This window comes from Perognathus longimembris, chromosome 7 (assembly GCF_023159225.1).
Source record: "Perognathus longimembris pacificus isolate PPM17 chromosome 7, ASM2315922v1, whole genome shotgun sequence".
Classification (NCBI taxonomy): domain Eukaryota; kingdom Metazoa; phylum Chordata; class Mammalia; order Rodentia; family Heteromyidae; genus Perognathus; species Perognathus longimembris.
The window spans coordinates 31,663,602-31,685,502 of NC_063167.1; the positions used below are offsets into that span (position 1 = coordinate 31,663,602).

Sequence of the window (21,901 nt, forward strand, 5' to 3'; positions counted from 1 at the left end):
CAGAGGCTCCTTTACTGAAGTGAACACTCAGTTGTAACATGAGGCTCCCTGTTGTTCACAGATTGAATGGGGACTGTCACTCGAGCTAAACATGGCTTTTGGGACGTCCTGGCAAAGACACAGGATACATCTGCCCTGTCCATCCAGGCAGCCTTCCGCTTTCCTGTTTAGGAGTCCAATCTTTGGAGGACTGTAGTAGGCTCTGGAACTCTTGAGATAATAGTGACACCAAGAGGTGATGTTGATGGAGCAACAGTGCTATGCAAGGCACTGAGCCACCCAAGTGCGGCCCACAGAGGACTGGGAAAAGCAAAGCAGTGGATCTGCCTATAGCTGCTTCTCACCAAGTAGAAGCCTGGGTTTCTGGCTTTTGCAGTCTGGGTTTGAAGCCTGTGCCTTAATCTATGACCCTTCTTTTCTTCCTTTTGCTCTCTCTGCACTGTCCTTCAAGAGCACCAGCTCCAGAGCAGAGTCTCAAATCTCCCACCTCATGCAATGTGGCTCTGGAGGTGCAGCTGGGGACATGTGAACTCTCTGTTCCAGAGAGGGACAGCCAGGAACAAGCCAGGAGATGTTCCTCTGGCTGGCAGGATGCTTGGGCTGAAATAGGAACAGTGGCTCTAGCCAAGGATCACAGTCCATAACAGACATGCCAACCACCAGACGCAAATGTGGTGGGGCAACAGAGCCTCTTTAGCACTGTCTTTGGAAATTCTGAAACACTTCCTGAGGTTTCGGCCCTACGCCCCAGCTTGGAAAGAGTGGTAGATGTGAGAGCTGCTTAGGAGTGAAGGCAGTATGTGTGTGTGTGTGTGTGTGTGTGTGTGTGTGTGACCTCTCATTTCTAAGGTTTCAAAGGCTCTGTGTGGGAAACAGCTGCCCTTCTGTGACAAGCCACCAGCTCTGAAGGGCTCCCATTTCTGATGTCATCCAGTGGAGAAACAAGTCCGGGTGGGGATGGGGTAGGGGTGGGTCTAGTCCTAAGGACTATGGTGATGATGAGATGAACTGGAAGGCCACTGGGCCTGTATAAAGGACATTTCAACCGATTTTCTGCTCTTGGACTCACTATCAATCACTCAAGTCTCTGCCAGCAAGCAGAAAACTGTGAATGCTGGAGCTGGAGGGGACCTCAGACCTCACTTTGTCTAAGCCCGTGTGCAGATGGGGTGATGGGAAGGCTCTGAGAAGGCCAGACATTTCTAACAGCAGATTCTCTCTCTCTCTCTCTCTCTCTTTTCTGTGATATTGTCCTTGACTGAATGCTGTCCTTGCCTTCTTTCTTCCCTACTTGTTCATGCTCTTCCTTTCTGGTTGCCTCCTCTCCCTAAAACTCCTCTTGCTTAGCAGTAAGCCCTCTTTCTCCAGCCTCCGCCTGCATGGTTGACTCAATAGGACCTGAGACTGACTGTCCTGGAATCTCTGTTTGTCAATCTAAAGGACAGATATGATATTCCTGGGGCCTTTTAGGTTCCTACTGCAGAAAGAGCAGGCATGGGTTCCAGGCTATGTTTTGCTGTAGGATAACACAGGAACACAGGGAACTTCTTAGGGAGTCTAGGGTGAACACATGAATGCATTTATGCAACAACTGTGTAATGAATACCTTCACCATGCTCAGGGAGGAGCAGCTTGGATTGACACAGATGATATTATGCTTAGGGTGAGCAGAACTGTGAGAGGGAAGTCTGAGATACTACAGAGGAGGGGATGGTAATTCTCAGTTGATCCAGTGGCCCCAAGTAACAGCCAGATGGTGTTTTCAGGGAGGCTGGCTATCAGAGAAAGTGGCAGAGAGTACTACTATCATCTCACTGCAGACAAAGGTCATCTGTATGTATCTCCAAGTACTTGTTCATCATGTCTTCCTCCAGAGGACCTGAGGATGGGAGTCATATGAGCTGATGAATATGGAATTCTTCAAGCAGAACAGAATGCCTTCTCCAGGGAGCAACTGCTGTTGTTGCATGCATGTGAATGTATGCATGCATTTTTAAAAATCTGTCTGTCTGTCATCTGTCTGTCTCTATGCCTACCTACCTATCTATCTCTTAGTTAAGGTTCAACCCACAGCCTCCCCCATGCTAGGCAAGTACTTTACCATTAAGCTACACTGTCACTGCTGTTCTTATTTAGAGAGAAGAAAACATTAGTGGTGTCTGGAATGCTGGGCTTATGTCTATCCCTTCTCTCAAGTTCTGGTCTTTACCATGAATCCACTCATATTCCAGACCCATGGGTATGGTTCTGATTATGGATTTTCAGCCCAATGAGTCAAACATGTGGGTGCTTGTGGGTAGTGGGTATGGGGTCTCTGAATCTAGTATCCAACATCCACCTTTGAGCATTTCAATCCTGTTTCCTGCAAGGACTTCTGCTTCCTGCAGGGCAGGTAGAAAGAGCCCAAGAAAGGATTTCTAGGTCCTGGAAGGCTCTTAGATTTATACTCCTTCCAAGGAATCTAAGAGTGAGTGAAGCAAACCCTGGTGGAATGTTAGAATGCTATGATGTCAGAATGTCAGGATATTAGAACCAGGCAACTTTAGAACAATAGGATGTTGGGGGTCAAAGAGTTGGGGAATGCTAGAAATTAGAATTCTATTCAGACTGTGCATGACATGCTAGGGTTACAAAGTACGTGATAACCACTAGATCTCAGGGTTGGAAATAAATGGGAAGAAAGATTATCTGGTCCATCCCTGAATCTGATCCATGTCTCCAATCCATTTCCTCAAGTCCTGATATTATGCATTCTATTCGCAAAACCAAACCAAAGCTACAGGATTCCTTGGATGGCTGAACAAATAAACGTCTCCAGAATATTTATTTCCTTGAAACTAGGGATAAAATGATCATTTTCTCCTGGTGTCCAGGAGATATCATATGACTAAATGGCAAGAACTTGACTATGTGTGGTTTGGTCCAACATATCTTTATAGATTACCTGCTAGGTGTTGGTAATTCTTTGGTGTGTGGGATCTGTCCTGGAGTAGTTGACATGCAATGGGATGGTCCCTGGGCAGGATGCTAGGAAACAACCAAAAAACAGGCCTGGAGGACAGCATCTACTTTTATACCTTAGCTGTTTGGTAAGGTTGGGAAAAAAGATCTTACAAATTGTGACTTGGCAAAGTCATTGGTCTTTGTTCCCAGCACAGTGAGTGAGTATGTAGCAGGTTTGTGCCTGAAACCTGGTCCTTAGCAGACATTGGGGCTCAATCAGGACTCTTCCTCTGCTGGGCCTTGATGTGGTCTTAGTGTCGTTGACAGTATCACACTCTAGGCAGCCACTACCAATCAATCACAGTTGGCCTGTAAATTAAAACCTACTCAGTTTCCTGTCCTGCCCAGATTTGTGGTCAATCTCTCTTGCATTTTTGTCAAATGCTGTCCTCCATTCCATCAGATGTCCACACTCTGCCTGTGAAAAAGCCGAGCTCTGCTTATAAGCTATCACCAAACAATGTGCATGTGCTCACCTGTCTACCCACCAGGCGGACTTGCTACTAGCTGCTTGTCTCCTTCCTTCAGTTCCAGCTGAGGGGGTACTCTCTGCCTGAATACTGTTCCCCCTTCTCCTGCCTGATTGAAACGTTTCTGTTCCTGTATCAGTAGCCTCAACTACCTGACTATTCTTCTATCATCCATCAGCATACTCAACTCTTTCTCATCTTAAAAAAAAAGTGGGTAAATGTGGCTATAAATACAATTACTGCCTTTTTATTTTGCCAAGTTAGTACTTTAAGACATTTTTCTAATACCATCATTTTTTTTTAAAAAAGTAAGTGATGTTCTAATTTCAAAGTGGAACTCAAGTGGACATTGTGAGTGGGTGGGTGGGTGATTAAGACAAGGAAAGGGAAGATGAGAATAGTAGCTATAATGGTAATACAGGCCATGCTGAACAAGTCTGTAAGCTGTCTTTTATTTCTCATGAAACAAGAGGTGAGTTCTATCCATCCAAATGGCAAGTAACTTAAGCCGAAAGTAAACATTTGTTGTCTTGAGCTGATGAGCAAAAAATGACAACTAAGGAAGGCAAAAATAATATTTCATCCTCAGATGTAGCCATGGCTATCATCAAGAGAGACAGCCACAGAGAAAGAAAAACGAGGGTGAGAGAGAACTGTTCATAGAGTCCTGCACTTGACATCTGGACTCCCTTTTGCAAGAAGGGGCAAACTCTCCAGAAGGATGCATCAGACTTATGGTCTTACGTTGTGATGGTGATCTTATGACCACTGTCATAGCTGACATTTGGAGTTCCTACTATATGGTTGGTTATTTACATGTTGTTGCTAACCTTTATACCTGTTGATGAGGTAGACATTTCTAATCCATCCAATAGTTATTACTACCACTCCCATTTACAGAGAGGGAACTGAATCTTTCAGAAAGTGCCAGATAAGGTGGGATCTGCAACTCATACTGAGGACTGCCATAGCCCATCACTTCTCTCCATTGGCCACACAGCCTTCAGCCTTGACCCTGACTCTGTTGGACAGTTGAAGCCCAACTGAACTTCAACTTGTGGCCACTTTGGGCTTGAAGAGGCCACAGAAATGATTCCAAACATGGCATGGCCTCTTCCTTCACCAAAGGGACTGTTACGAGAGACCCCTTGATTGGAAGCAGAAGTGCTAGGGGTCCCAGCACCGATGCTGGGTGCCATGTGCTTCTCCTGCCCCATGCTGGGCCCGGACTTTTGTCATGAGGAAGTAAAAGTTAGGGGCCCAAACCTGCTCCGAAGGCAAAGAAGCAGGTCTTGTCCTCGTTCTCCTGAAGCAGTGCCATGACCCTCCGCCCCATGCGCTCGTTCCTCTTGTAGATGAGCTCCTGGCGGAAATAGCTGTCAATCTCCTGGGCCGTCACCTGTTCATGCGGTGGGAGGGTGGTGTTGATAAAGTTGGGTAGCTGCAATAGCAAGATAGAGGCCACCTTCAGGTCTTGCTGGGGCAGGGAAGGTGGGGGTAGGGCTGAGTGACTTACCTTTATTAGAGTGATCCATGGGCTAAGAGTTTCACTCACTTTTGAGTTTTGTGGAAAGAGTGGAAAGGATCCTAAGTGGTGTGCCAAGTCTCAGCTAGTAAAGTGGCAGAGCCAGGCTGAGAGTCCCAGCAGCTGGACAGCCATACTGATCTGTCTCATGTCTGTGCTGGAGTCCATCTCAGTACTCAATGGCTGAGGCCCAGGGGGCCTAAGATCAGGTTCATCACTTTACTACTCTCACTTCAGCATGGATCCCAGCACCTGCATGTATGAGGAACTCAGTTTAGCAAGAGGGTGTGGAGTTTCCTGGCATAGCAGGAAAACCACAACACATGGAATTAGGCTAGTTGGGGCTTCATTCTGACTGTTTGGTGCTGGATAAGCTACTCACCTTTTCTGACTCCCACTCATTTATATCATGGGACAGTGGGAACTAAAAGATGAGGGTGCTTCCATGGGCTGCATCTTGCCTTCCCCACTCCAGAGGTGAGAGGAGGTGTCACCTTGGTTTTTCTCCACAACTGTCCCAACATCTGTCTATCTGGTTCTATGACTTTCTAGGACCTAACCAAACCTTACTGGGTCCTTCAAAACTCCAAACTCCAGGACATCATGACTCCACAGCTTCCTCTCTTATAGCATCTGCCTGGGGATCTGTCCAATTGTATCAGCCCTGGGGTCTTCACCATCACCCAACACTCCACATCCAGCCATGTGGCCTGGCAACAGCATTGCAAATGTGTTCTTAAGTAGGCAGATGGCTCTCTACGTTCGAGGATGGAGCTTTGGTGATTCCAGGTTGCCAGTGGCCAGCCAGGGATCCTCGATCCCCAGCATTTCCTTTGTGCAGCCTGCTTGGTAGAAGCAGGTATTCTAGCACCATCATCTCCTACACATGCATGTGATCATTGAGGAAACTGAGGCAGTGAATGACACCATGCCCGGAACCCACTAATATCATTACCTCCAAGCTCTTGCTTGCAGGGTGTCTTCCATCTGGGTCCCTCTTCTGTTTTTCCTCCCTCCTCCCCCAGGCAATAAAGCATAAGGTACTAGGTCAGACTGACTAACGGATAAGGTCTATGGTGGGCTGGCAGAAAGAAATTGATTTTGTGTAGGAAACTAGGTGTGAGCCCCCAGATGAGAGCCCAATTACATGGCTTCTAGAGCCACTGCTGAGAGTAGTCAATGCTCTTTCAGAGAAAATAGAGAGTGTCAACAGAGACTGAGGATGAGGACCACTGGGGAAGCTAGGACATCTGCCTATGCTGTCAGCTAGTATATGACCAGCATTTTCCTCCGAATGAGGCGGGAGATAAAGACACTTTAACGGTGGGACTGCTTTATCATCATAAGGGGAATGAGACAATACTATGGTGAGCCTCTCCTAAGCTTGAACAGTGTGCAAGCTGCTTAGCTGCGTGCGGCAGCCCCCTTGCTGGGGCCTAATCAAAGATTATACAGAGCATGTGCCCAACAATTATTTATTTAGAAAATAGGCAAATGAAGGAATTTGTCTTATTCTCGAGCCACTGTGGAAGGAATGATTGGCAGCCCTGGCAAAATAGGCCACACTTGACTTGATGTCGTTAGTGGAAACACCAAATACTTGTGAGTAGAGGAGAACAGGGAGACCTTGGACTTGGGAGATTCTTTCTGGAAATATCTCTTCCAAAAGGATGGCAGTGAATGAGACCACATACCCTCGGTGAATATTTGTTTGCTCAGTGAGTGAGTTGATGAGTGAATGGCTGAGAGCTGTAGGAAGCATAGTTATGAGTGCAGGCCCTGAAAGCATGTAGTGAGCACCATGGAAGCCAGGAGTCCTCTTCTGCCACTTAGCTTTGGGGAGAGGAGGCTTCATTATAATTAGAAGGCAATTTGGCCTCTCTGAGACTCAGGTGGTAACATGGAAGACAATGCACATGTAGGGATTAAATAAGATAGGTTTTTGGGAAGCACTTAGCACAGCATATGGAACAAAGGACCTCTTGAACAAGCATCAGCTGTTAGGAACACCTAGTTATGGGACAGAGCTGGCTTTATCACCTGTCCTTGTGATGGGACAAGCTGCCACAAAGGGCTCCTTCCCTCTTCTAAGGAATTGGGGACAAGGACAAATATGAACTTGTGCAAAAATGCATCTCCATTTGTTCCTTAGGGAACCAAAAGATGTTTAACATGGGCAATAACAGCAACAAAATTAAATTTCAAAGCCATGAAGGAGCTGGGCTGGACACTCAAGTTCCTGAGGCTGCCCGGATGCTGGCCAACATTCTCTGCATGTCTCAGTGCGGATGGGCTCTGTGCCAAGGATGGGGCCTGGATATGAGCCAGGGCTGAGAGGGAAGCAAATTAATGATGTCATTAGGCTTGTCCTGGGTCTTAAATCTCCTATGACAAGTTTAACTGCAGGACATATGAGAACAATTTAAAGAGGACATGTAAGGTCCCCAGAGTCCTAGAGAGAGGTCTAGGATGGAGGGACAAGAAGATGGGGTGGGCACGGATGGGTGAGATAACAGGAAAGAGCTTCAGTGTAGGCTTCCCTGTCCCATGGCCCATGACCTAAGGATGGTCAAGTGCTCAGCTCTGCTGATGACATGGGTCTCCACAAACTCTTTGCTGTTATCCACCCATTCAACTGATATTCTGAGAATTTGCATGGATCCAGCCCTGTGTCAGGGTAGGAGACACTGGACACCCTCAGAATGGGCCTGAGGTCCCCTCAAAGCTCCCAGTAAGAACCTGTGAGGAGTATGCTTAGAGAAGTTAGCAGGGTGGCTGGTTGATGGTGAGACCATGAGTTCTGGTTCAGGTTTACAGTTGGAGAAGGTGGTTCTATGCCTGCCAATTGCTTTGACCCTGAGTTATGTTTCACTCTCCACAGTACCTGGGTTTGCACATGACATTTACATGGATACACTACTCCTCAGGCAGACCAGGGGCCCAGACAAGGCTTCCTGGATGGACCTGGGGATGGCCCTCTCTCCCATGACAGGTGCTTGCACTGCTAGTGACCTGGGGGCTGCAGAGGTCAGGGCACAGTCTTTTTTGAAGGTGAAAACAATGAGGCAGGAAGGCAAGAAGCTCGAGGTGAGGTACAGCTGGCTTCTGGGATCATCATCAACCCAGGCTGTTTCTATTCTTCTCTGGCTTCCAAATGCCACTTCACTCTTTGTGCTGCCGCCTGAGGATCTTTATGAACGCACTGTCTCCTGGCTTGGCCGCTCTATGTTCCATCTCCCTAGAAAGTATTCTCACTGCTGTACAGCTCTCTGCACTGCAAACCCTGCTCGGGGTGAGCCTGTGTCTTGAGTAGCAAACACTGTCAGAGCATCTTGACTTTGGCCCAGTACCCTCTCTGATCTGATATCGCATGTGGCTTACAGGCATGTGGCTTTCTCTTCTGGAACATTTCTTCTTCTGTCTGTGGCCACCTCAGATTTGTCTGTGGCTTTTCACTTTGCAGGAACCTTTCCTTCTTGTACCAGTCCCATCTAGCTGAATGTTTCCTGTTACAGGTTCCATCTGCACCTCTGCTCCTCTCACACCAAATGAAAAGGGTAGCCCCACAAGGACCACTCTCTCTGGTTTTACTTCCTGTCCCTTTACATGGCACTGTGTGCATGGCATTTATAAACAAGTTCGTTCATTCATTAATTCATTCAGTAAATAGTTATTGACTCCTGCTCAGGCTATAGACTGCTTTAGCCAGTTAAGATAAATCCATGAATAAGGCATACTCAAATCCTGTCTTCATGGAGCTTGCTTTCTAGTGGGATCAGAAGTCAGTCACTAATGAATGCACAAATATGTATAGTAATGGGAATATCCCAGGCTATGGGGGAGAAGTAGAGCATAGTAAAAGGTATGAGTTGGGAGCAGAGGACAGGCTGCAGTTCTGATAAACAGGGTAGATGGAGCCAGCCTCATTGAGCTGATGGTATTGGAGTTAAATGTTAAAGAGGAGTTATGAGGAAGTGTGAGCCACAGTGAGTCCCGGGCAGAGTATTCCATGCAGAGGGAGCTGCGGTGTGAAGGCAGGGGTGTAAGAGGTGATCAGCGAAAAGGCCTGTATGCTGTGTATATGTAAGATGAGTGGCAGAGGGCATGGGGCCGGGAGCTGGGGAAGAGCATAGGCGCAGGTCACTGCAGAAAATGGCTTTCCCCCCTGAGAAATACAGAAGTCCTGAGTAGGGAAATAGTCTCCTCTGATTAACCCACATACTTCTTGAGTGAATGGGCATGTGTCACGAAAGAGGAAGCATGGGAGCCCAGAGGTGCTAGGGGGACACCTAGCTCCATGCAGGTTATCTGAAATGTTTCTCAGGGGTGGTGATGCCTGTCCATAGCTGAGTGGGAAGAATCCAGGAAGAGGGAGGAGCCTGGACAAAGCCACAGAAGCAGGGAGGACAAGCTGCATTAGAGCTGTGAGGTCCACAGGTTCCTGGGTGTAGGCAAGACCTGTGGGGCAGGGGATCTACACTGTAACCTGTAAGCAGAGAAAAGGTCATTCAGGGCTTTGAACTCCTGGACAAAATGGCTTACAATTTTCCCTACAGCCATGGGAAGCTTGGCAAATCTGGGCAAAGATAAGCCATACTCAGTTCCATGGACCCAACTCACTCTTTTGTTGGGGATTCATCTTGGCCTTAAGGGGGGGAAGGGCGATAAGAGCGCTCCTGAGATGCCACCCTTCCCCCAGCCCTGGGGCAGTGTGGAAGTGAGCCACACCTATCTCCTTCTGGGTCCAGAACCAGAAGGGATAGCTTTGAGACCATCCCCCCACCTTACGCCAGTGAGCACGTGTGCTCCCCTAGGCTTTGCCTAGAGGGCGGTACTATGGGAAGTGACATTAGCCCATGAGGGAGGTCCTTGGGAGCTGCTCTTGGATGGACAAGCTCGCCAGCCTATCGCCAGCTCCTGCTCAATCCTTGTCATCATCATTATATTACTGTAAGCCCCCCCTGATTAAACCAGATTGCTCTCCGAAGCGTCTCCGAGATCCGTCTGCACCTGGCTTCCTTGGTGGGTAAGGAGGGAGTAAAAAGGGGATCTCGTTCGGCCACATGCACTTTAGGCTTGCCTGTGTCCCTTCGCTCCACCTTGGCCGCCCACGGGTCGGGTGCCCAGGGGAGAGGGTGAAAAGGGGAGCACTGATAAGGGAGTAAGCTTAGCATCCCCGCACTCTTTGACCAGACTGCTTGTCATCTTTCCTCTAGGACTTGAATAGACCAAGGATATCTTGGGCTAGATTCAAGATCAAGGTCCGAGTAACTATGGGCTTTCCCTTCAGTTTACATGGTTCCCCAAATGTTGAACTAGACCTCTCAAGTGTCTTTTAGGCTAAGCTTCCAACATCCTAGAGCAATGCACATTTCAACAACTTGAAAATTCAGCAACGAAGAAGTTGCATGGGTTTGAGGAAGTCTCTTCTCTTCTCAGAGCCTCAGTTTCCCCATCTATAAAAGGGGACTGTAAAAACTAGTCCCTCTGTTTCATGGCAGAGAAGAGATGCCCAGCACACAATTAAGTATCTGATGAATGCCAGGTAGGGTTGTACGGGACTGGCTCTTGGTCTCTGAAGCTGTCTGAGGAGGTGAGGAAGGGGGACTCACCTGGGACGTGTCATGATTGAAGATGACGGCATTGAGGTCCCCGCAGTTGTAGTGCTTGATGAGGTCCTCTGTGGTATAGGGGGCCTGCAGGCTCCCAGCACGCACACTCTCATGCTGCAGCAGGGTCTGGTTCAGGGCGAACAATACCTGGGCAAGGAAAGAGAGGAGCATCAGCGCTGTGCTCAGGGACTGGCTGGCCTCCAGGTCCTGCCTTCTTTGTTCTGAGCTTAAGGACAGCCTGAAACAGAGAGAGTGTGTGGGGCTCAGTACCAGCTTGCTGAGGGGATGTGTCCACATTCCCTATGTCCAACCAACAGGCTCTGAACATGGCCAGCCTGCTCTGGTCTCCAGGCCTTTCCCCATGCTGGTCCCCCCTTTGGCTCTGAGTCCCAACATCATGTCTAATGATGCAGCAAAATGTCTGACTTGGAATGAAGGGCCCCTCTCTTGACTCCTTTGTGTTCCTATGCTTAGAAGTCTTCTAGAATAAGCAGGCTCATTTTATAATTAAGAGCATATCCAAACAAAGCAAAACAATCAAGTGAACAAAAACAACTAAAAAGCTCAGTTCAATGTCAAGGCCTGATTTGAAGCCCATCTGCTGGGGAAGCCTTCCTTACCCAGGAAAGGCTGGTGGAATGTGGTCCTCAGAGCCTTAACCTTGCTTGCATTCAGCAGGCATGTCCTTAAGCTCTTCTGTCCTCTGGACCAACAATGACAGGCTCTGGGGACACAGCTGTGCCTAGCCAGGCCTGCCAGGCATCTGCTATGCAGAAATCAGCCACCCAGGCTCTGCCCTTCAGAATCAGAGTCCTTTATTAACAGACTGCCTTAGCACTGTGACAGTTAAGGATCATAGTTCTCATGGAACACAGGTACAAAGGCCCTAGGTGATTGTCTAGCTCAATGTTCTCATTTTAGATGAGGAAATGGAGACCCAAAGGAAGGGGGATGATACAATCAGTATGGCTGGCGTTTGAGCCAGCTTCATAGGACTTAGAATCTTAGACCCTATGGTCAATAGGAGGGAGGGGCCCACTCATTCATGGAGTTATTTAGCACAGTTGGAGAGAGAAAAAATAAAATCTGTAATCCCTGTGTGAAATGTCAGGAGGTGATTTCTGGCCGCCTGTCCATGCTGCTTCCCACCCCAGCCTGTGCCTTCAGACCTTAGGCAAGCTTTGCTCCTTCTACTTAGATGACAAGTTGCAGGCTCTTGGTGTACACCCACTCAAGCCCAAGCATTGTTCTCCTCTGAGTCCACAACACCAGCCCCTCCTAACTCCCTACAGCAGCCCCCTTTCCCTGCCCTGCTATCTCATGTTCTTCTGTTATACTCATCTTTCAGAAGCAAAAATCTGATTGTCTCTAGAAATGGCTATCCAAGATCTGCCCAGACATCTTCCTCCATGACACTTTCCTGGCCACCCTGGGAGCTGAATTAGGTCTTTTGTTGTTTTGTGTGTCAGACTAATGGTAACAGCTACAAACCCTATCCTCTCCCCCTTGCCATGGGATTTTGTAGCTCCCTCCTTTTCTGCCTTGCCTCATCCAATGAGATGTCAGTAACCATCTCAAAGGAAAGCTTGAAAAGCACTTGAGTGTTGTTGCTGCCACTTTGTGCATCTGTCATTGCCTGGAGAGTAGCCCAGGCCCTCCTACAGGGAAGGAGAGACCTGCATAGCAGAGTGGTCCAGACAGGGCTCTCCAGACCAGACATATGAGGTCAGTCACTTCAGCAGCACCTACCTACCAATAACCTGGCTACATTAGTGGTGAATTCTGTTGCTATCACACAGCATACTGTAGTGACAGATGACTGATAGATTTCACTTTCCACCAGAGTGGGCACATAGCTTATAATTGAGGGAAAGAATGAGGAACTGTTAGGTTAGGGATAGAAAATGGTGGACATAAGACATAGCAGACAATATGTTCTCCATCATGGTACTTTTTGTTCCCATTGTGCCTCGGGCTCTGCTTATGATGGCACTTCTTCCCATAATTCCTTGGGCTCAAAAATCTTACATCAGTTGTGAGGTAATGCCTCGTGCACAATTGGGCATGACTAATCAAATCCACTTTCATACTCGTGCATGATCGGGCATGACCAATAGGACTTACTTCAGTGCCCGTGCCCAGTGGCAGGGACCAATGAAAGACCCAAGTTCATGCATGGGTCCTCACTGATCAATTGTCTCAGGGAGAGGAATTAACAAAGCAGAAAGGCTTCTTCCTGGTGTGTGTGTGAGGGGGGGGGGGGAATTCAATGGTTTCCCAGCTCTGGGGCCTCTTTCTACTGAGAGTCTATACTCTACTTTTGCCTTCAATAAACTTTCTGCTTTACTATTCCTCTGCCTCTAAATTCTTCTCCTGGAGGAGAAATGGATCTGTACTCCTAGATGACATCATCAGCATGTATCATTGTTGGTCCCTCGGTAGGCTTGGTGCTCCTTGAAGACCAAGTGCATTTAATCATTCTTGAACCTAGCAACTAGCACTCTGCCTGGTAAAGAGAGTTACCTGGACATCTGCTGCAGTCATAAGTTCAAGGGATTACCTGGTAATCCCTTAAGGCCAGCCCCAAAAACTTGGGCAATTGAGTTGTAGTTTGGAGCATGTCACCAGCACTTGGCAGCAAGTACCTACCAAGATATATAATCTGAACAAAACCCACATGACCTGGTCAAAATGCTGGTCCAGATAACAGGGCCAAGCTTGTGCTGGGGAGATGGCCTCCATCTTGGCCCTCCCACATTGTATTTCTTGGTGTCTGGGCAGGAGAGCTAAATTGTGTGGGACATGGCAGTTTGGTCTGTTCCCCCTAATGAACTGGCTGGAGGTGAGGTCAGAATACACCCCCTCCCCCACCCGCCGCTCTCCGACCCCAGGCCTTCTCCATGCCCCTTGGCTCTGGCTACCACTGCTGAAATCAGATCTGTAGCCATCTGGTGCAGGGTGTCAATGGCAGCATGGTGGTTTTGGGGATGGATTACAGGAGGCAGTGGCCTTATTGCTGTGCACATTGCTAAGGCAACAGGCACTTCCTTTCACATAGCACATGCCTTGGATAAAAGTGTCCATACTGAGATGATTGTTTGTCCCCTTCCTCCAAGGGCCTGGGACACACAGATTTCCTGTGACCACACCCAGTCAGCCACTACACACACCTGCCCCACTGTGTCTCAAGTTCACCTGACCAAGGCACCATCTGACCTGTGGTGAGGTCATTGCGCTGGATGCCAGAAGACATGACTGGAGGGGAAATGGCTCCCCTGGACCCTAACTGACTCATAGAGTCATTTCTGCAATCATGTGGCCCTCACGCAGCTGGGAGGTGTTCCACTGGATTAAGTGTATTACAATCTGTAGGGTGTTAAGAACAGTCTTGGCATGCAGTAAGCATGTGACTACGTTATTTGTTAAATAAAATGCAGAGGAAAATAGTTAGACCCAAGTGTTCTCAACTTTGAGCTGGCTGGAAGGGTCCCTAGAGGTCATCTGGTCCGGAGGTTTTTCAAACCTTTTTTAGTCATGGAATCCTTTCTTTAGTTATGGTTGTTTTCCAAAAGAACCTTACTTAGAACTCCAAATGGGGCATGGATAAAAATGGAAACTTCGCTGATGTAAAGGAGGCATCCTGTGGGCCTGGTGCTCCCTGCAGCAGGGACTCCCCTGGGTACCCTGGAGCCCAGTCTCAGGTTCATGGATCTCATCTATACCTTCATCATATACCAGAGGAGAGGTGACAGGGTCCCAGGGAGGGAAGGAAGGATAGGGCTTGCCAGAGGCCACACAGTGAGCTGTGTGAGCTGGAGAAAGCAGGCTCCACCCGGAGGGTCTTGACTCCCAGCGTTGGACCACAAGGCTGAGTCAGAATCTCCAGATGTCTACGTGTATCCACACCTACCACCACACCTGCTTTCTCTCTGGATGCACGTGAAATAGCCAGGAGAGTTTATTATTAGAGTGCTACAGACAGGAAATGAGGGCTAGGTCATCTGAGAAGTCCGGTGTGTCTCAGTACAGACCCTCAACCCCCATAGGGGCTGAACAGACCCTGCTCTCTGCTTTTTCTGTTCACTACTGAACCCTACTGTCACCAATAGCAGATACACAGGATCTACTGCAAGAGGAAAGATGCTGAGGCTGAGCTCTGTGCTCTTTCCCCCACTCCTTCTGTCCTGTACTCACCCTTTGCAGTTGATAAAGAAGTCTTCATCCTTACATTACCAGGGTCTCTAGGCTTATTGAGCACTTATACTATGGGTCAGAAACTTTCTAATTTATTTAATCTTTACATAATCTCAAAGAAAGATTGAAAACAACGACAACAAAAACAACTGCTGAGTTGGGTGTGGTTTCCAAACATGTAACCCCAGAACTCAGGAGGCTGAGGAAGGAAGGTGGAGAATTCAAGTTCAGTCTGGGCTGCATAGTGAGTTCAAGACCAAACTTGGTGATGGCGAGACCCTGTGTCTAAAAAGCAAAACTGGAATAAAAAAACATTAAATATCTTGCTAAGATGACAAAGCTGTGGAAGAATGAAATGGGCACTAGGGACAGCCAGGAACCTGTCCTCTTAGTTGACTCCTGGAAGGGCTGGTGTTCCCACTGACAAATAAAAAGTCCAACCTGGGTGCTAGTGGCTCACCCTTGTGATCCTAGCTCCTCAGGAAGCTGAAATCTGAGGATCACGGTTTAAAGCCAACTGGGGCAGGAAAGTCAGTGAGACTCTTATCTCCAATTAGCCACCAGAAAACTAGAAATGGAGCTGTGGCTCAAAGTGGTAGAGTACTAGCTTCGAGCAGAAAAGCTCTGGGATGGTGCCCAGGCCCTGAGTTCAAGTCCCCTGACCTACAAAAAAAAAATCCAAAGAAAAAAAGTAAGTGACGAGTCCAAGGTTATACTGTTGTAAGAGACAGAGCTAGGATTTTAAATTCATCTGCCAAGCCGCCAGCAGAACGTTAACTCAGTATGTCCTCCTTCATGAGCATTTTTTGGTTGTTTCATGGCATTATTTTATTATATATGTACACCCACACACTTGTATTTTTGCCATTCCTGGGCTTGAACACAGGGCCTTCGTAGTCTCCCTGAGCTTCTTTTGCTCAAGACTATCACTCTACCACTTGAGGTAAAATGCCACTTGCAGCATTTTCTGTTTTTGTGGTACCGAGGAATGGAACCCAGGGCTTCAGGCATGCTAAGCAAACACTCTACCACTAAGCCACATTCCCAGCCTATATATGATATCTTTAAGTAGTTGTACAGAAGAATAGCCATTCAATAGCAGTTTATGAATACAGTGCATTTTTATCAATGTCACTCACTTCAACATTCTCACCTACCCCTTCATGCTTCTAGCAAATATAGGGAAACTAGCTTAATTCATTCATTCATCCATTCATTCAATAAGCATAGACCTTCAGTTGTTTCTCAGGAGAGATCTGAGTTCAGTGGACTAATGAGACTTTCTTTCCAAACTCATTTTGGAGGCAGATCTGTCAATGGCAATTGTGGCTGGCCATGGTGATCTAGGCACAGGCTTTAGGATGAAGTGCTCTCTTGACTTCAGCCTCCCTCTTCGTTTCCCAAATTCCACAGTCTGGCACTGAGCAGACTCACAGGCCTCTTGGAACAACAAACTTTCCTCTTGTGGAGTCTCAGTGGTCTGCTCTAGGATGATGTTTATGATAAGGCTTTGACGTGGAATAACAAATACTGGGTCAAGGCCCCCTCCTCCTGCATGGCTGTGTGGAGGCCTGGTCACCGAAAGCCCCTGTGCATCCCCAGGAGGCCCTCTTTGACTGGCCTTGTTGGCCACAAAGTGGCCTGTGGTGTCTGCAGATCGTAGACCTGGAATTTAAATATATTTTCAAACACAGGCCTATGAAGGAGGGAGGCAGGCGCCAGAAGGGATAGGGCAGGTTTATTGCTCTAAAGTCATCAGGTAAACAGTCTTGGATGGGCTGGAATGCCAGAGCCTCCCGAGGCCTATGCCTACTTGGTGGCCCAGCTTTGTCACCTGAGAGGAAAGCAACAGGACCCTCTCTTGTCAAGAAGATTTGTATCCAGAGCCCTTCAGGACAGGCCTGGCTTTCAGGCTGGTGGTCTGGGGTGGGAGTATAAGGATTGCCAATCAAACCTGGAACCCAGGGGAATCTCACCAGAGGCCCCAAAGCCATTTGGCCATGCTCACTGAGAGCCCCCTCCATGTCAGGCTCTGTGTAGGTGCTGGGGAGTTAGCAAGGGACAATGACGATAGCAGGGTGCACCTGCTGGTGGGGGAAGCAGTGAACTGAACAAACCATATTTTTAGTAAAATATCAGTATATAGCATGTTGGAGATGGGATGGAGCTTGCTGAACTGGAAGTTAAGGCCAGTTCCTGGCCATGCCTCTGGTTCCATAGGCAAAGAGAGTGACAGTGTGATGGAGATGTAGGTCTTGAACACATGGAAGGGATAGATTGGTCTCACAGAGTGTATGGAAGTAAGGGAGAGTATGTGTAAATCAGGAAATCTTCTAAGGTGGCTCAATACAACCCAGCCCTGTCAATGGAAAACTACAGCACCCTCCGCCAGGCATAGCCCAGGTCCCATAGGAATGGAGGTTAGGGTCCTCAGCCAGGTTCTGAATCATGATCAGCTGAGAGTCTTGCTATAGGCAAAGGGAGTGCAGAATGGGTTGAAGAAGAGGACGGTGGTTAAATACAAGCTATGATGGTATGTAGCCAGTTACGGAAGAAGTTTAGAATTTCCAGGCGTCTCCTTATGTTGTTGTAGCTATGTGTGTGCACGTGTGTATCTATCACAAATAGCTTCCCTTCTTATGTACCATAGCTGTATTGACCTTATACTTAATTATTTAAGAATCACTAACCAATGTCAAGACTAAGTACTCTCTTCTGGGGAAGGATTAGTGCATGTTTGGTTGTATATACGATGACTATATCATGTAAGACAGAACTGGAACTTTCTTATATCTTAAGTTGGAGATTAATTGTGGTTTATGGTGATGTAAATGGGTGTCAAGTTGACAGACTAGACTTCTGATGGTTAATTTTACATGTCTACTTGACTGGGTCAAAGTCACAGATGTTTGTTAAACATTTTTATAGGCATTTCTATGAAGGTATTAGTTTTTAAAAAATAAGAACAACATTTAATTTATTAGCCTCTAAGGAAAGCAGATGTTCTCCATAATGTAGATGAGACCCATCCAATCAGTTGATGTAATCTTATATGAAGAGGAAATTCTACCAGAAAACTACTTTTGAACCTCAATGGTAGTGTCAACTCTCCCCTGGAGGCCTACCTTGCAGGTTTGGTACTTGCCATCTTCCACAATGTATAAACCAGTTCCTTAAAACAAATCTCTTTTCTCCATCTCTGTTTCTTACACAGACACACACACACACACACACACACACACACATACACACACGTGAAGTACACATGCACACAGAGGCATGCACACACAGTTACGCATTACAGAACAATGTTTGGTCAATAAACTGCATTTATGAGCATGACCTCATAAGCTTATAATAGGATCAAAATTTTCCTATGGCCTAGGTATGTTTAGATACACAAATACACTGTTATGAGTGCCTACTGTATCCAGTACTGTAATGTGGTGTTTAGGCTTGTAACTTAGGAGCAATAGCCTATACTACATAGTTTAGGTGTATAGGAGGCTAGGTCACCTATAGGTGATGGCTCCTTCCTTCAGCTGGGCCAACCTAAGCCATACACAAGTGTTCCCAAGCCCCTGATGCTTTCTAGGCTTTTCTCCATCATATTTCTGCCTGTCCTTCCTGCTAGACAGTGAGTGCTCTGAGCACAAGGCACATCATCTCTTTCCACAGAGCAAACACAGCACCAAGACAGAGACTCATAAAATGAATAGATATAGCTGGGTGCCAGTGGCTCACATCTGTATTCCTAGCTACTCAGGAGGTTAAGATCTGAGGATCAGAGTTCAAAGCCAGCCTGAGCAGGGACATCCATGAGACTCTTATCTCCACTAAACTACAAAATAATGCTGGAAGTGGAGCTGGGGCTCAAGTAATAGAGTACTAACTGTGGGCGCAAAAGCTCAGAGATAATACCCAGGCCCAGAGTTCAAGCTACACCACTGGCAAAAAAAAAGAAAAGAAAAAGAAAAAGAATGAACATAGGCATGAAAAGCTGGGCAAGTCACCCACCATTAACATCCTTACCCTGTGCAGCCTCCTACTAGGACCAAGGACACCCAGGACATAGAGCTGAGCAGCCCTGGCCTCCCCAGGCTGGTCTCATCTGTCAGCACTCAAGCAGGGAATGGCAGTCCCTCACAGGAAAGCTTCTCTGGCTTGGGGGACATTTACACAAAGGTTACAGCCTGCCAGCTTCTTGTTGCAATTTATTTATTTATTCTCCTGTCCCATGGACGGCACCAAAGCAGTGCTCACTGCTTCCAAGCTTCCTGCTCAATGCTCTGGGTCTCCCAGGCTTCCAGCACAGGACACAGAATCCTGCCGCTGGAAACCAGGCTACTGAGCAGCAGGCATCCAAATAAACATAAGGTTTCCTGGAGCAGGGGCTTGGGCGGTGGGATGGGAGCAGGGCCCTGAGATCTCACCCCCATCCGTGCTTCACTAGGATGCCCTGGATTGGTCATTTTCCTTCCGTGGCCTGGAGCGACCCACCAGCGAAAAGGACCGGTGTTTACATTGGCTGAACAAATATTTATTGAGCACTTACTGATTTCTTGAAGGCCATAGAGGTATAACAATAAAACACAACAAATACAGATTCCTGAACTAAGGCACCTCTCATTCTAGTAGAAGAAAGCTGACAATTAGCAAAGCAGTAAGCAAGCCGTGTAATTGGTTAGATAGTGACAGTTGCTGAGGAAGAAATAAGGAAAATATAGGGTGATAGGGGGTGTGTGTGTGTGTGTGTGTGTGTGTGTGTGTGTGTGTGTGTGTTTACATTTCATTTGACATTTTTCCCTTTGTAATCATACAAAGCAATTTCATTGTGATATTTCTGGATATGTATGTAGTGTACTTTAGTCAAATTCAGGGAGTTGACATTTTAGATTATATGCCTAGGAGAGGCTATCACCGACAGTGTCACTTGAGAATCCTTGTCAAGGACAGAGGGAAGAGCCACATGGAGGTCTGAAAAAACATCTGAGCAGAAGGGATAGCACGCACCAAGGCAGAAGTAGAACTGTGGGGTTTGAGGAGCAAAACACTGAAAGGCATTGAATAAGAGGAATATTCAAAGGTATGGAAAGGGAGTAACAGTGCTGGTCTTGACTATCGGTAAACCTTTGGGGGAAGGGGAGGGAGCAGTGTCCTGAATGTACCAGAGCCCCTGGGCTCTGTAGAAGGAGCCCAGTTACCCTGACCAAGTCCTGAAACATAGCCTCTGACCTAGAGAGAGGAAGGGGGATGGATGGAAACAAGAAACACCCTCTTTAGCCACCCATTGTTGCATATCTTCCTGCTGAAATCAGGGTGGGGGGGTTGTAGGTGATGTCAGTCAGCCATGGGCAGGGAAGTGGAGGGTAGATCTGAGAGGTAAGAGTAGAAGTTTCAGGACAGGGCTGGAGGTGGTGGTAGATGGGTGATGGGGCAAGTCTGAGGCCCTGTGGTGTTCCTTGAGGACCTGGTAACAGTGCAGAGGGAGCAATGGGGGAGGTAGAGGAGGCATAGGGACATCAGGCTGATGGGAAGGCAGCCTTTTGGCATGCCATCACCTCCCCAAGCCCCCAACTCCCAGCAAGCACACAAGGAACCACAGACTTGGACTCCATGGGGGTGGATGCAGCAGTTTGGGCCATGTTCTCCTCCGGCAGGCAACAAGGGCTGGCGGCATTTCAGCACTTTCCTGGGCGAGCATCAGGAAGCCTGACTCACTGAGTGAGCCAGAGAGCTCCCTTCCCTTCTGCTGTCTGAATGCCTGCTTGCTCCACCCAAGGACCACCCTTAGAGATCCTAGTCTCCTCCTCTGTCCTTCAAGTCCTGCCAGGAAATGCTCATAAATCCCCAGCCACCCACAGGATGAGAACAGAATTCTGCTGGGTAAGTAGGCTGAAGGTAGGGGTTGGTAGGGAGTGGGGGTCTCCAGGAAGGGAGTTCAGGTGGGGCCTGCTCTAGGGGAGGGAGAAGGGGATTCCTGTGTTTTTCTGTTTTCTGTATAGACAGGCTTCAGGGGAAGCTGAGACCCAATTCTGGATTTTGTGAGTTCTGGTTCACAGAAGCAGGCACGGCCCCCTTCCTGCTCCACTCCTCCCCCCGCCCCTTGTTTGGGCCACAGGTTCTTGTGAATCATGCAGGGTAGGAGAAGTTCTTAGCTCTGGAAGCTTTCCCTGTTTGAGGTGCCCAACATCATAGGTCAGGACAGCTACCACCTCATGACAAACAGTGATTCCAGGTGCTTTGAATGTGGAGCCTCATTTATTCTTTATCAACAGCCTCATGAAGTGGGCATTATTGACCCCATTTTACAGGTGAAGAGTCCAAGACTTAAGGAAGTAAGTGCACCCCACTCTACCCAGTGGTGGCTCAGGTACCCAGTGCTGAGCTCTCCCTGCCACTGCCCCAGCGGCCAATCTCTGTTCCCAAGAACCAACTGCACAGGCATGTGGGAAGAAGGAAAAATGTTGCCCTGGAAAGTCCCAGAGAAGCTTCTAGCTCAACTTCGTCTTAGTCACACAGCTTGGAGCAACTTCAAAGGGACAGAGGAAATGGAGAGAAATAGTAGTTATAACAGAATGTGATAAGCTAGTTATAGAAGGAAAAGAGGAGGTCTGGGCCTCCAAGGGGTTCCTGACCCAGGCTGAGTGTTGGTGAGAATTTGGGTGTCCAGTTTCATTGAGAAGGATGGGCTTTGGAGAGATGGAGAGGGTGTGTGTTTAGGGAAGAAAGTGGGAGTGTAAAGTATGTTTTGAGATGTGTTAGGAGCTTGCCCTGGAGGGGCTGGGGTGAGGAGTTCTCAGTCTCATGTACTATAGCTCTGGGCTCTGTGCAGCTAGCACATGTGGCCCTCTTTGCCTGACCCTCAGATGGTGCCCGAGTCCTCTGAGGAGGTTGAAATGAACAGGGAATCAGTGGTGAGCTGAGTGAAACCAAGGAAGGGGGAGAGGGGGATGGTCTGCACAGGAGGCAGTGAGTCAGCTATGGCCATGGTCGCCATCATCAAGACTCTTGTTATGAAACCACTACTTCAGTGGGCTTGGACAAGACTGATGTATTTTCCTGTTGTCTCAGACCTGCCCTGCAGACACAGCTTC

General features: G+C 47.8%; 1 protein-coding gene across 1 annotated transcript in view; it reads right to left on the reverse strand.

Moving 5' to 3' along the window:
* The window catches only part of Trabd2b (TraB domain containing 2B), a 204,159-nt gene that overhangs the window by 19,293 nt on the left and 162,965 nt on the right, over positions 1-21,901 (reverse strand). Inside the window, exons 3-4 of the mRNA XM_048351265.1 lie at positions 10,611-10,757; positions 4,740-4,914 (exon numbers count right to left, since the gene is read on the reverse strand). Of these exons, the coding sequence (XP_048207222.1) occupies positions 4,740-4,914; positions 10,611-10,757 (322 nt within the window). The remainder of the gene's footprint in view (positions 1-4,739; positions 4,915-10,610; positions 10,758-21,901) is intronic.